We start from the raw sequence: 16,428 nt of genomic DNA on the forward strand, positions 1-16,428 counted from the left end.
ACGGGCTAAAAAATAAATAGTTTGACTAGTCATTTTGTTATAAATAAATTCTCCAAGAATCTAAGTACTTAACAATCTATATTAGTTTAACGTTTACTAACTTTCAATGGAAAATAAATAATATTGGCTATTTGAAATAATGAACAGCTGTTTTAATATAAAAATCAGTGTTTTTTATAAATAAACTAAATCCTCAAACAAAATAAAATAAACCATCTAAAAAATTAACCGAATTTCCACTATACAATTAGTATATATTTCATTTTAATGAACCCAAGAAGATGTAATTACACACAAGCAGAATACAATGAATTGATGAAAACCATTAAACAACAATCTTTGGTGATCTATAAATCCGTTTTTAATTAATTATATTTTTAATACATCTTTTATTCTATTATAATAGGAGTATGTCGGTGAGAAAGCAACCAGAGAATCCGGTAAACATATGCTCAGTTTTTTTACTTTTCAGTTACTTATTCAAGAAATAATATGTTGTTTCTAACACTTGCCATGTAGTCCCCGATACAGTTTATTGCTATCAACCAAATTAATTTTTTTACCCCAAGCTTAGTTATTGACTATCCTTCAATATTACACAATCATAATTTAATCACAAAACGCACTGACTTCATAATGAATTTACATTACAGGTACTTATCGTTATCGAACGAATGATGACGCAGATCAAATTCAAAAAAGTAACGTCAGAACGCAATATGTAGCTGACAGTGCTGGTTCATCAACTAGGAAATCAGTTGATGATAATGAACCAGTAAGTGTCATCTGTATACATTTATTTTTATATTTTATCAACTGAATTTTGGAATTTCATTATTTAGCATATCAGTTATTCTAATTTAAGAGAACACCTGCCAAATGGATTCGGTATAAATACATTTTGTCAAAATCTTAATTTAAAAATAAAATGTAGTACTTTTGTTAGCACACTAATAATGAGTCTTTCATTTTTTAATTAGGCTATTTATTAGCGTCAGTTTCCAACGTTTTTTAATGTTTTTTTTTTTTTTAAAAAATTTTAATAGCCTTTATTATAAATCTAACCGCTCAACAGTTACATAGATTAACGATAATATATACAAACTAAAATAAGAATGGAAAAAATATGTATACAAAAATTACACATTGTTAAAATAGCTTTACTTACCATTAGATAAAATAACCCAGCATAAAGGGTTTTTCAATGTTAGTCTTTATTTTTATTGATCAGCTATTTCCCTCTCATATTTTGCCTGTATAGCGATTTTTGTCTTAAATCTTTACTAAAAATTAGTGTTATATGACGTACAACAGGGATTATTTTAAATAATTTTGTATTGAAGAAGAATAGTAAAAAACACATACTATTTAAAAAAAAATATTATTTAAAGTAAACCTATGAGAGAAATAAAAAACCCACGACATACGGTGCACGATATTGTTTTCTATATTATATTAATATAAATTCAATATTACAAAGCTTTTCTTCAACTACAACAAACAAAACGTGTGGTGTCCTCTCAATAGTGTATTATTCTTAGTAAACAATTTACTAGTGCTACATAACACATTTTAGAGGAATTAATTGTATTATTTATTACAGGATGGCAACGAAAACGACGAAAAATTGAAAAGTATCGTTATATGCTTAAATAATACTTAATTTTATCACAATAGTTCCTATTTACGTCAGAAAAATGACTGTAACATTAACATTTCCCAAGGCTACACATTTGAAAACGAGAAATTAACGGAACGGGAAAACTATAACAAAATGGAGACCAAATGTTCGAGTGACGAAGATATGGAGCGTTCACCGAAAAAAACAATTAAAAGATTCTGTAAAGGACTAAGGGGTTGTGAAATAAAATCGCGGAAAAAATCATATAAAAGTTCAGAACGAACAAACTAAAAAGCAAATTAGAACGACACAAAAGTATTTTATAAGAACTCCATTGATACATTTTAAACACAATGTTGAAGTTTTTAACGTTGTTGAAATGTCAAAGTTAAGTTAAATACAAACTAGGTTTATGTAAATGAACATTATTGACTATACTTATTTCACCATATTATGTAGGTATTCGTAACCTACATTTTACATATGATATGTATAATTACAAATTAATGAGTCAATACAACATTAAAATACATTAAAGTTAGTAAAAAGATTGGCTATTTTGTTTCAACAATCATTGGTCGTACTTAAAAACGAAATAAAAAATAGCCTATTTTTACATTGATAAAATAATTATACTGTTAGTCTTAAAACTCCTAAATATTTTTTACAAAACGTAATAATACATTATATACTTAAAATATATTTTTTTTGAAAATGAACTAACAACATTACTGTCATAATGACACTGTCTTCAATTCAATTTCGAAAAAAGACATCCTATAATATTATAGTTACAATACCTAGTTAAAAATGATAACATTCAAAAGTCGACGATTCAAAATGTTAATGCGTCTGTATTTTTATCATAATCTCAATTAGACTTAAGTGTAAAGTTCTATTCAAAACCGGACAAATTCGTGATATTGTATTTCTGAAAATTCTGAACACTAAATAAGTTCGTGAGTTTTATCGGGCCTACAAGCTGTGCGCCACTTAATGCGACTTAATAACATAAAACGCCACTTAATCATACATAGCATTTAACATTTTCACAAGTCAAAGTTGTATCATAAATAAAATAATTACAGCCAAAACAAAATCCTACGTTTTCTATCGTGTATCCAACGCGAGATTATCCAGTCCATGTTTTGTAAAGCTAATATTGTTCTTGTCTAGAACATAAAAAATTCAAGAATATTTTACAAAATATTTTGGTATTCAAAAGAAAAACATAACATACAATTAAGGCTTTAGGTTACAGGGTCATAGGTATATAACAATTAAAAATTAATAGTTTTGATGATAGATATATTGTTGTGCATGTCCTCCAAAACCGTACCTTCAATTTTCGGTCGGGTCAGTCAAATCCGTGGCCTACTGATGTGACATCTTCTTATTAGACTATTTATCAGCTAATTTTTTTTTGGTGCAAAAGGAAAGGTTTTTGCGGAAAAGAGTCTTGCTCGTTATTATTATACTTCACACTATAGCGCAACCAAAAATTACTAATTTTTTCTTTGAAAGGATTAGGGAAACACTAACTCCCAGCTGATTGCACTTATGCTATTATCACAGATTAAACATAATTTAGATGGACAACGTATGTATATAAATTTCACACCTATTTCTTTGGATTCACAGAAATTTAGAAAATTAAAATTTACTAAAATATTTGATTTAACATTACTTACAGTTTTCTTCGCAGACATGCAATGTAGATACTGGATACGCTACTTCTTTGTGGAGACTTATGTCCAAACCTTAAAGGAAAATAATTGCCCGTTTAATAAAAATACTAATTTGATGACAATATAATATTCCACTCTAGCGTACCGTTAAGTTCTTTTTCTTTGGACACTCTTAGCAAATCAAACACTTTCAGGAATCCAAATAAAGTAATGCTATTAAGCAAAGACCATAGTATTATTGCACACGCCCCAATCAAATTATATTTAAGTTGCTGTAACAAATGTAAAATGTAAGCAATTAAAAATACTATAACACAGTGGTTAATTAGTAAACATAGTGGTATTTAGTACTATCATTTTCTATGGAACATAAACAAACAAGGCTCTACAACAAAATGGGCAGTTACTATTTTTTTTAAGTTCTTCAAAAAAAAAAAATGCGTAGTACTTATTTAATATGCAAAACCCGGTTTGGTTTTCGTTGGGTACTAATGTAAAATAATGGATTCTCTGAATTGAGTAATTATTAGTTTGTGCTAAAAATCTAAAAAATATAACGACTTATAATATTGTTTTCTGTAATAAATACCCATGTAAATTAAACAAAATTATGTCATTAAAATTAAAATTACGGCGAGGTATCTTTTAGTGATATGCGAGTATCCCGATTGGATAGATTTTCAGATTATCTGGATATACGTATTTGAATAAAATAATTTAAATAAACATATGTATTTAGTAACAAAAGTTATATTATTTAACTTGATAAAACAAAAATAATCCGAAAATCTAGATACTGTAAAATTTAGATTTTATTCCATCTAGTAACAGCTATAAATGCATTTTTTTTTTGATTTTATATGTATATATATTATATATATATATACAAGTTTTATAATACATTACCATATTTATTAACTATAAGTTATTCATTAGCTGTAAACTTTATGCTGTTATCAGTATGCAAAAAAAAAAATTATAACAACGCATTCTTTATAATCGGGCTAATTGACGTTATTATATACTTACACTAATGTTTTCGAAAATGCCTCCTTCAATAAAGAATGGTACAGCTATTACTCCCCACAGACCTCCTCCGAAATGCACGGCAGTCGCCTCGAGCGGATCGTCAACTGTAATTCAAAATTGTATCAGTAACTTATACTTATTTGTCATTCAGTAGAATAATATTTTACCATGGAGGAGGGGTACTAAGAATTGTAGCACTATATAGACCAGACAACCTATGACTCCGATGACGAACGACGAGATGTACGTGTAATCACTTACTGCACCGCAAACCGACACCTAAAATAGTATATATTTTTTTAAGTTTATAATAATAATATTCGCGTGGCTTCCAAGTATGCCTCAGGGGATCATAGAAAAATTTGTAAAATTTAGGGAAACATTTTTTTTCAATATTTGGAGTGACTTGAAAAGTGAAGTTTCACAAAAAAAAAAATGTAAGGACTACCCTAATGTTTATATGGGTGAAAACGACAAATACGAACGAACTTTTGGAGTACCCCTCGTGGAATATTGTGAAACTTATCCTGCATGTCTGTTACGATGAAAAGAATATTCTCAAATTTTTATAGATTTTTTTTTTTAATATTTTGGCCATAGCCGTAAAAAGTATTTTTCTGTACTCTTCTTTTTTATAGAATCTGTTCATAAAAAAAAATGATAAAAAATCAGTTTCTTATGTAAGATAATCTCAGCTTTCTAAAAAAAATATTGATTTTTTTTTGGTAATAAAAAGTCTTTAAATTGAGTTTATAATCTAAAAAGTTAAAAAGATAAAAAAAGAAGGTGTAATTTTATAGTGTCGAAAAATGGAATCTCATCCTATTTTTACACATAATTATTTCATATATTCCTGTGGTCCTTTTTAGTAGTTTATTCGATTATTCTATGAATGTCCAATTTTTAGAAAGCTGAGATTATTTTACATAAGAAACCGACTTTTAATAATTTGTTTTGATGCCTTGAGATACCATAAAAACGATAAAAAGAAGAGTATAGAAAAAAACTAATAACACTTTTTACGACCATGGCCAAAATGTATGGAAAAAAATTCAAAACAAAAATTGAGAACTTCCTTTTTAATATTTTTTCTTTCTTAAAAATTTAGGGTTTTTTCCTATTTTTATAAAAAGAATGTGTGAAAAAAAAAATACTCCACGGTATTTGTAAAATCTCTTTACAAATTGATAAAATATGTCACTCTACTGTATTTTAAATTATCTATTAAAGTTCTCTATTTTTCAAAAAAAAAAAAAAGTTTGGATTTTTCTAATAAAGTAGCATTTTAAAAGTATTGAGCAACACATTAATTTCTGAGAAACGTTAATTAACATTGTTAAGATAACATTATGGTATCTACTTGGTTATCATAATATTATACAGCTTATTACGATGATTTTACAGATTTACAATTAATAATTTTTATGTAAATCAGTCACATCTTTATTATAGTATACGCTAAACGTGTTATTACCATTCCAATAAGAATGGCGTTGATAGACATCAAGAACGGCCATCTAGATTTGCCGAGTAAGCCAGCTTTAGCAAATATGATGATGCATACGGCTCCTCCGCTTCCGCCTACGATCGTGTTGCGGATACTTTTGGCCACTTTAATACCGTCACCCGGTTGGGTAATGTGGCCCTGGGAACCTCCGTTAAACGACAAGAAACCTGTGATGATCAACAAGGTACCGATGGCCACTAGCTGGAAACGTACAAGAACGTTATAGTGTACAGAATATCATGTATCGTCTTTGAGCGTTTATTGAGCCCAAAAAACGGTAGGTGCTTTCACTCTTGTAGGTGCTATCATCATTCAGACCAACCGGCATTGAATGTCCCTTGAATTCTTTTTCGTTTAAGTAATCGAACCGTCCTATCCTAGGTCCTAGGAACAATGCGGCGATAAACGAGCAAGTTCCAGCCAGCATATGGACGGCTCCTGCACCGGAAAAATCGTAATAACCCAGATTGTTTAGCCAGCCGTTTGGAGACCATACCCAGTGCGCGACAATTGGATAAGTCACACCTGAAACGTCCCCCAAGTACCAGTTTTTACGATTATAATAATATATTACTATCACATGGCATACCTACAGAGCGTTTCTATTTGGTCGGGTTTGGCATTTTATTTTGCCGAACGTGTATGGTCAAAATAATAATATCGCATACGACATGACAACTAACAATATAGGTACACATTTATTAGTATGCAACGAGCAGAGCAGAACGTATTCATTTATTATTAATTCAAACACAAGTTGTTTTGGCAATTTATAAAAGGTAGATGGTATACAAGACGTTCTACGTGCCCTTTAATTTGTTTGATGCATACTAATATAGTTGTTTTCCTTAGAAAAATTAGTATTGTTGGTAGGATTCGACTCGATGGTAATAATGTTTTGCTTTTTACCTGATATTATTGTACTATAAAATATGTAAGCTATAAAATTGCATCGTTCGGCTACGGCTCCAGATATGATGGTTGCTGCGGTTGCTGCAAAAATAAATTGGAAAAACCAGAAGGCCATCTGCTTTTCAGGCAGTCCTACGCCAGCAAAATATTCAACGCCGTAATAGGGATTTCCATTTCCGTAGGCTAAACCAAATCCGACCAACCAGTAGGAAATCGAACAGAAAACTAAAAAAAAAACAAGTGATATTAATTACAATACATTCGATTAGAAAAGTAGTGGTTTTTTACTTTATTTTATTTTAAAAAAGTCAGCACAGTGGAATCAAGGCATAGTGGGGACTGAGCTGAGTTTAGGTCTACAGTAGGAATTATTAAAGGAGGGAAAGTAATGATGTCATTGGTAGAAATATTAACTATCGATAAAACCATTTTAAGGGTAATAAAGTGCTTTAAATTGCAATTTTACTATTGAAGGATACGAAATAATACGATAAGGATTGATCGTCCGTCTAAAATAATTTGTTGCCGTTGTTAAGCGAATGTACCTCCAAATCCCAAACAGTCCAGTCTGGGATTTTACAAATCCCAATTAATGTCGTAAACAAATGAGCCATACAAATATTATTCAGATACCTGTTAACTGTTGACTCAGTCACACATAGTAACATGGAAATTTAATACGGTAAAGTGTAGTTTTCAAATTTATAAAAAGTATAAAAAAGTTTGACTTCAGATTTTTGAAAAATTGTTTATGTTATAGCAACAATTTGGATCTAAAGTGAAAGCAAAAAAAATAGACTATACAAATTGTACAAGTCTAGTATTAAATCTAAAGAATGGACTATACAAATTGGGAACTAATTCGACTATTTAAAAAAAAAATATTATATTATATACATTTTTAATTTTTCGTAAATTTTTAAATATAGTATATTGACACTGTATACTCACACAGATCCAAAACATTTTTTAATAAAATGTTGGTCACGTTCTTAGGTTGTATGCATCCAGCTTCTAGACACGCTAGTCCGACTTGAATTACTATAAAAAATAATGTGGTATTTTATTTTTGTTTTACAGCTGTTAGGTTTTATAAAAAATAATGAGTGCACTCATATTTTTTGTATATTTGTAATTAAAATTGTATTAAAGAGTTAAAAATTTCCCTACACCACATTGTATATGTCAAAAAGAAAATATCATTATCATGTTTAGTAAAAGAACTAATAAGTAATGATTTATGTAATTTTCATTAAAAAGGTTCATACACGGTAAACGATTATTTTTTTAAAAAAACAACATTACTTTTGATTATATTATTATTATTTTTACTAATAAAATACTATAATGAATGCGCAGTGGCAATTTGACTAGCCAGTGTCTATTTATACTAATTGGTAATGAGCTATTTGCGACAAATGTATGATGACTAGTTAATTATCAAGTTAAGTACGGTCGATACAAACTTTGACAGTCATTATTTTGTTTCCTTTCATTTTATACTATATAACGTGTATGTAATTAGGTATGCATATGCTCTCAAAATAAATATAAGACGTCTATATTTCAGAGCAATCAAATGACTTTTGTTCTTTTAAATACCAAATTTTACCTTGAATTGTTCACAGACTAAAATTATTATAATGGACTAACCTAACTTAAGAATATAAAAATAGTGTAAAATATAATTTTTACGGTAATAGCTTGGTTGTTAAGTGGGAGTTTAAATTTAAGTAGGTTTATATATTATGATCAATGATCAACAAGATTTGTTAAGTTTGATAATATCATGCATCTCGAATATTGATCTAAAAAAAAGGCTATTTTCTGATTTTATCCCAAACCGTTAACGATACAAAAATATTATAACTATACTATGATAATTAGTGTACACTCATAAAAATGTTTACGTTTTTTAGCTTTGATGCGAAATTAATGAAGAATGGATCTTCAATTGTTGTACACTACGATTTATTTTTTGTTAGATAAATCATTTTTAACCCTTTGAGTCATAGTGGTATTATATTGAAACCACCTTTTAAATATTTTTTGGGGTTGTGAATTATAGAATCTTATTGAAACCACCATCAAAATAATTTGAAAAAATAAAAACAAAATTAATGTGTGACTCAAAGGGTTAAAAGAATTGGACAATTCTTATTTTTTATGGTTATTTATTATGACTATTGTTGTATGTGATTTATTATTAGGATTATGATTCTTAATTATTTTGTATGGTTACTAAATTTGTAAAAAAATTTAGCAAAAGTCAAATGGTTTACAATTTGGTGTGAGTACCCACGTGCATGTGATTTTGGTAGCCTGGCAACGTGTTAGCAATGTGGTATTATGATGTTTTAAATGGTAATTTGTATTAAACCCAATAGATTGTGTAATATATGTTTAATAATAAAGTGTAGAAAAGAAAACATAAACGGTCAAATGTTCGATAACCTATAACAGATATAGTAACCTCAACAAGGCATATATATTAGGTGCAAGTGAAATAAATAGTATCTAGCTAAAACAAAATGTATAAACAACCTTGAAGCCTAAAGTAAAAATAAAAGTAGAGCCGTTATCAAAATTCGTTTTTTTCCAAATTTGTTTACAAAAGAATAAACGAATTTACAACTAAGACGAAGAAGATTTAAATAATTATTGAAATTGATTTAAAATAATTAGCTTGCTAAACGACATAAATAAATATCATTATTGTTGTTATTAGTATTATTACTATTTCTGGGAAATCAAACAAATTAATCCTTAAATAAATTAATATACAATATATGATGTATAGTCACTAACCTAACGTGACTAAATTATATTATATAGCAGATGTATTACATTTCTGTGTAAATCCCATTTACACCTTTTACCTGTGGAAACGAAACATGTGTTGCTTATCAACAGTAACATAATAACAATGCGGGTTTTTTTAAACGGACTTTTTGGCTGTATATTTATATTTTATTATTTCATATGTATTTATATTAGGAGTCTTACAATAATCAATATTACAGTTTGAGGTCATCTCACTATATTTATGTACCTACTCGTGTTTTAGTCAAATCTAGTGTTTGTATAGTCTATACTATTTCTTCGAGTTTATTATAGATATAGTGAAGTGATATTTAAAAACAGATAAAACCAAACAGGTTTATGGCCTTTAAGAATAAAGTTAAATATCGTGTACCTATGCACATTTTTTTAACTTCCTACGAAATTAGCTCAAGGTAGTCTTGATGTAAGGCTTTTTCATTTTTTAAAATTTATACTTATTTTTACTATGCGGTTCTTACGTCACACAAAATTATATTTATGTTAATTATATCACAAAATATATTATTTCGGTATCTAGAATTGTTTTATTACATAACATGGTAAAATAGTTATTAAAAATAAACTTTCAACTAAATTTAATCAATAATCATAATATTCCATATAAATTACATACAAAATTTACATTTTTATAAATTTTGATGAATAATTAATTTCATGGTTAAATCAATTGAATTTGTTTTGTTATTATAATACTTAACTTTGATTATTATATGATACTCGACTGGATATAAAACTCAAAATAAAACGCAATATTTTAATACACTTAATTACAATTTAAAAAAACAACAGCTGTAAACATAAATTTGTTATTACGATATATTAAAATATAATGGTTTAACGATACAATATTTTTATTTTGAAAATTTAAAAATTCATTAATGATTACCACCCAGCTTTGTTTTTATTTACTGAGTAAACTTATGTGATAAGAGCTCAGCTAAGAAAATTCTATGTTTAACATTATTAATGGTATAAGTCTTATATAAAATATATAGTACATACATATACATTTTACCTACACTGTTTAGTTTTCGACATTATGTTTTAAAAATATGTTTAGACTCTAGAAAAATTAAATCCTTCAAAAATCACATCATTGTAAGACTAGTATTTTTTCCCGCTGTGTATCTAATGCCAGTATTACATTTCTTTTCTCTACATGCAAATATTGGTTAAAATATTTAGTCAATAAACTAATAAAAATGAAAATCTTTATGCTATATACCTTAATATTGTTATACTGAACCCCACATATAAGACTTTATATTAAACATTATAGTATTAATTACAACATTTAAAAGTATACAATAAAATTTGTCTAGTGTCCACAAACATTTGTTTATTATAATTTTTTGATACTTTTATTAGGCTTTTTGTTCATTTTTCGTTAAATTATTAAAATAATGAATTTCTCTAAGAAATATTATTAACTTAATTAGGTATCGTTAACCAGACAAGCGTAATATGTTTTAATAAAATTAAAATGTATTTTAGAATAAGATTGATATTGTTTGATTTCAATTTACAACGGTTATTATGAATATATATTTGGTGTATGATAACTATGATAAGATACAATCTAGCATATTTTACAGAACGTTGGAATTATCTGATATTCTGAATACTGTATAATAAATAAATAAAGTACATGTTGAGTTTTATTTTGTTTACGTTAAAATTTTCATTTATAATTAATTTTCTGTCAAATTGTATGAACTTAGAAAGTAAAGAGCAACATTATCTATGGGTGATATGACATTTATTTTATTTTCTTACTATTATTTTTGACTAAACTAAACGTAAAAATGTAAATTTTCATTTGATAACGCTTAAACATTTTAATGTGTAATTTGTTTCGATTACATACAAAAAAAAATTATCCACCAACAATTTGCCTTTACAATTTATCAAAAGAAAGATTTGTGAATTTAGCAAGGGTTTTAAAAAATATAACACTTACTAGAAACAATCACTCCGTTGAGAATTAAAAACAAATCGTCAACATTATTTTTCAGGTCTTCAAACTCCTCACGAGTTGTCGTGTTATTCAAGCTTGTTAAATTCATTTTGAAAATAAAATCAATTTAGTAAGACTCTGAGTAAACGTTGAATTTGTGGAATAAGTTTGGATAATGCGTTATTGTCCCGAGTTGAGTCGATCGATTGCCGCACACTGAATCTGACTAACTGAAGTATTAGCACGAACAACGTGCAACCGCTAATTTATTTGCAAAACTTGGAGAGGGTAGCAGTAATAAAAATAAATTGCTGCAAACATTGCTCATGACCAGGTGAAATTAAGATACGTTAATTGTATTTAAATAAGTATTGACTGTCTACCATCATTTTTCAAACATACTTCTAGTGGCGGAAATTTTAGGGATTAACTAAACGTTAATATATTATACGTTTATATAAATATATTTATGCGCTAAAATAATACATATTTATCGCAACGATGTCGCTTGTCATGGAAAAATAAAGACGTGTACAAAATATTAAGTATCTAAGTACGCACCTTACATACCTATATTAGAGAACTTACATGAATTACTTCATATCACAAAATACCAAATTATCAAGCAAATCTTAATACTTTTGGTCACTTCCGCAACGATTACAATTTACAGCGAATAGAGGACTAATAATATACTAAATAGGGTATTTTGATTTATATTTATAAAGATTTTTAATCGTTTAAATAAAAATACCCTTTAGCACTTAAAAAAAAAATAATAATAATAATAATGAAGCTTTACATTTAACTATAATTAAAGAGGCGATTTATATAGATAGTTGTTAACTAACGTCTTATAAAAACCCAAAACATTTATGAATAATAAAAATCCGTAGCACTTACCATGGAAATTTCTCACTTTGTGGATGGTTCAATAACATCTTAATTAGATTAATAAAGAAATACATGAGCTGGAAAATGATTGTGACTGTACGGAGAAGATATTTTTGTTATTATTACTCGGTATTAAATTTCGAAAACATTTTTATAAACAATTCGATTTAGAAAGAAGGATTATTATGATTATAGAGGGTTATTTAATATGTTTAATATTTCGCTGTGACCTGTATCATATGTCTACTTCAAATCGATAGTCAATATGACAACGGTTAGCGATGATGTCCCTTACAAAAATAAACACTGACAGGATTTGCATAAAATTAATTTCATGTATGATTAAACACGACTCATGTGTTAGCACTTCAGGGAGAAGTCAGTAATAATGTTTGCGCTTAGCTGGAATAACGGACTCACTAAATTATGTGCATTAGTTGGATTTTGTCTATCCATGTACGCTCTGTACGTGGAAGTATCTTTGGAAAACAACCCAATTTACAAACCTTTTTGCGATGTGAAAGAATACGTTAAATGTTCATCGGCTTTTCTATCACCGTAAGTAGATAAACAATTCAAATTGTTGATCCTACGCTAATAGCCAAAACCGCTTATAATGGTCAATACTTAATACATATTACTTGGATATAAGTTTTTCTTAACTGAATATTTTTAAGATTGTCGAATAAATGAATTTATTATTAATTGTTCTTCGTAAAATTGTTAATAAATTAATATTGTAACTAAATAATTGTTTTGGATACCAAGAATCGCTGAGGAAATATGGGAAGATTTTAATAATTTATTCTCTCAAGTTGTTAGAAAACTAGAAGTAAAAATGTTCTGGGCGGCCATGATAAATTACAATTTCTAAACCGGAATTGAATTCCCAATCCGTCCCTATAACTATCTACCGTCAATATGTGTAACACTTCACTAGATTAGTTATGAAAGGTGGCTCATGAGAACTTGTAAAGTAATTAAATTTTATAATTTTATTGTACATTGTAAATAGTTGAATAGGCTCTTATCGCATGATAATAATAAATTCAAGTGTTAAGTACCTAAATGAGTTTAGAGTAACACTCATTCTTAGTAAAAAATGTTTACGTTTTATCTCAATAAGAGTAATAAATAGAATAATAAAAATTACTTAATATTGTATAACAAACCAATTCTGCTTAACTAAGTAAAACAAAAATGTAGGGTCAAATTTCTGCATACATGGCTAATTAGGTATCTAAAATATAATTTATACCTTGCTTCTTCATTTACTATTACTAATACATTTGACTGACACGTGAAATAGGCTGTATTGAAAAAACCGACATTTCATTATTCAGTTACTTTAAAAATAATAAGTCAAAATGAGATTATTCGTCTGGTAAAACTTCACGGGATAGACATATTATAATTTGCATGCTATCGCTACACTAGTAACATGATATTATTTTAACCTAAAACAGATATGTAATAAGTCAATACGTGTTATATATTTTATTTAAGTGTTGGTGTACTTAGTTAATATAATTATATAAATATTATTAATATACCTAATTAGTAAACAACGTTATTTTAAATAATAATAATAATAATTTAGTATTTTTTTCTAAATAAAAGGTAACAGACAAAACTTTGGTTGAGATACAATCAAACTAGTAAATTATATAAAGGATAATACACATGTGTATTTTTTTACTATTTATTTATTTTATCTTTATTTTAGGCGCTGAACGTGAAGTAACCAATGCGTCACACCATGCCTTTAAAAATGTAGTTATATAGATATTGATAATAACTTGTTTTTTTTTTAACTGAAAAAAATTGTGAAATGTAGATTTAGTTATTATCATTAATGTAGAGCTATGTTTTTTTTAAAAAGCTAAAACTTGGTCAATTAAATTGTTAGTTTTTGTAGGGTTAATCCGGAAAATTATGTACTTAATACTACATGTACATACTTTTACTTTTTTAGATGGCTATTGGCTTGCCACTCGCTGCCTGACAAACTGTCCATATATTTCATATAAATTATTAAATTTAATTACCCAAATATCAGCTAATACCTCTTTTAATTTGATACTTTTTAATTAGTAGGCAGAATTATAATAACCGAAATACTAAAAAACTAAATTATTAGATATTAAATAAATGAAAATAATTTAGAAGTATTATCGATGTTACGTCGATGAATTCTAATTTTCGTGTCAGTTCAATTCAAGCCATTCAAGTCATCCTACATACTTATTATTATTACTAACACATTTACTTATTATACTTAACATACATTGTATAGATTGTAAATATTATCTTAAATAAAAAATAAAAATTGTAATACATTTTTAAGTAGTCTGTATAACAATAAGAAATTTGAAAAAAAAAACAGAAAATATATATAGTTAAATTACGCCTTACAACTGATAAAAACTATACACATGTGTCATAATACTTGCAGAATTACAAGGCACTTATATAAGAATTCCTTATTTGTTTAAAACTCAGTCATAATGTTATTGATAAAATATTATGATAATTTTTTTGTGGACAACTTTTTTTACTATTTCTCAAACAATGCATTTTATTCAATCTACAACTGTTTTAGAGAGAAAATACCCATTTTTAAATCAAAATTGGAAAATAGTTTAGAGAGAATACAATATCCGTTTTGTAATCTATTCAGGATTTGCTTAAATGTTTGATGTTGAGAAAAGCATTTTTTATGTCAGTTAAGCTCTAAAACTATTGTGGATCGAGGAACCGCTTTCTGCGTAGCTAAGATTTTCAATCTTATGTTATGTAATCAGTTGCGTTTTTCAGGTACGCCAAAGGTTTTGGGATTATCAGATATGTATTTGGAAAAGACACACTACTCAACGTGCCCAACGGCCTAACCGGAATGGTATACTACGCCCTCATGTTTGCATTAAGTATGACATTTTCACTATAACTAAAAAATGGACTGCGCACCTCATAATATATCATATTCATATTACATAATTTCGGTTATAAAAGCAAGATTATAATCATTCGTGAGAAGATATTTAAATATTGTATTTTATTTCCTAATTAGTAATAAGACTTTCCAACGATACAAAATTATATGATAAATAGTGGATGACTTTAACTTTGTCACTTATTAACGGAATGAGTTATAATCGACTTTACTCTACGGGACCATTTCGTATCATTCAATGTTCTCAGTCCTTTACTTAAAAAGTCTGTGGATTACAATATGGGAACCCATATTATGCCCACACTAGTTCAATCCGAATAGATGCATTTATTTATTGACAATATATTTTTAGGTTCTTCGGACAACCGACGAGCCTTGGACGCACTTTACTATTTGGCGATTGTGTCAAATCTGATGACGGTTTACTTGGCGTGCATTTTGGTGTTTGTCATCCGAGAACTGTGTCTGGTGTGCGTGACCACATACCTGGTGAACGGTTTGAACCTTTTGTGCGTTTTGGCCAAACAGAAAGCGCGGGGTACTGGCGGAAAGGCGAATGCGAAAAAATATTGAAATTTATTATACTGCGTTACGGGTGTATATATATTGAAATAAAAATAAAATAAATTGACAATACTTGTTTTTCTATTTAACCGCCAGACCAGGAATAAGGTAGGTACCTACATTGCGTGTGTTATCTTATTTGTAAGAGTGGGTGCCAGGCGAGTGGGTCAGGAATGTCGGCGGTTCGGCATTCGGGAGTGCCAAAAAATTATAACACCAATGTCGTTTATGCGATCTGAGCTGTATGTGACCAGTGACATTGAAATGTTATATTATGTCGTTTTGCTATACTAACCGAGTACACACCCAAATCTCGGTTTTGTTTATTGTTTAAAAGACATTGCGCGTGCGAAATTGTCATTGAGAAAAAAAAACTAGCAATTTTACCAAAAATTGTGTCATATCCATTAAAAATCGTCGCGGAGGACGTGCAATTTCAATGACTTCGCCATAAAATTC

General features: G+C 28.1%; 2 protein-coding genes across 2 annotated transcripts; one reads left to right on the forward strand and one right to left on the reverse strand.

Moving 5' to 3' along the window:
* Positions 1–224: 224 nt before the first annotated feature.
* On the reverse strand, positions 225–11,775 carry LOC126843501 (putative ammonium transporter 1). Its single transcript, XM_050581064.1, has 10 exons — positions 11,562–11,775; positions 7,709–7,798; positions 6,755–6,982; positions 6,168–6,370; positions 5,813–6,046; positions 4,506–4,617; positions 4,339–4,442; positions 3,455–3,581; positions 3,313–3,381; positions 225–2,793 (listed from the first exon to the last, which is right to left on the reverse strand). The coding sequence occupies exons 1-10, from the start codon at positions 11,665–11,667 to the stop codon at positions 2,732–2,734; spliced, it is 1,335 nt and encodes a 444-aa protein (XP_050437021.1). The 5' UTR covers positions 11,668–11,775; the 3' UTR covers positions 225–2,731.
* A 1,065-nt stretch (positions 11,776–12,840) lies between these two features.
* Positions 12,841–15,992, forward strand: LOC126840747 (vitamin K epoxide reductase complex subunit 1-like protein 1). The gene is made up of 3 exons (XM_050576678.1): positions 12,841–13,010; positions 15,270–15,379; positions 15,758–15,992. The coding sequence occupies exons 1-3, from the start codon at positions 12,841–12,843 to the stop codon at positions 15,976–15,978; spliced, it is 501 nt and encodes a 166-aa protein (XP_050432635.1). The 3' UTR covers positions 15,979–15,992.
* The last annotated feature ends 436 nt before the right edge of the window (positions 15,993–16,428 follow it).

This window comes from Adelges cooleyi, unplaced genomic scaffold (genome assembly GCF_023614345.1).
Source record: "Adelges cooleyi isolate 19-005CV unplaced genomic scaffold, UGA_ACOO_1.1 ACOO_flye_CR_arks_rails_tigmint_CR_PRNA_108, whole genome shotgun sequence".
NCBI lineage: Eukaryota > Metazoa > Arthropoda > Insecta > Hemiptera > Adelgidae > Adelges > Adelges cooleyi.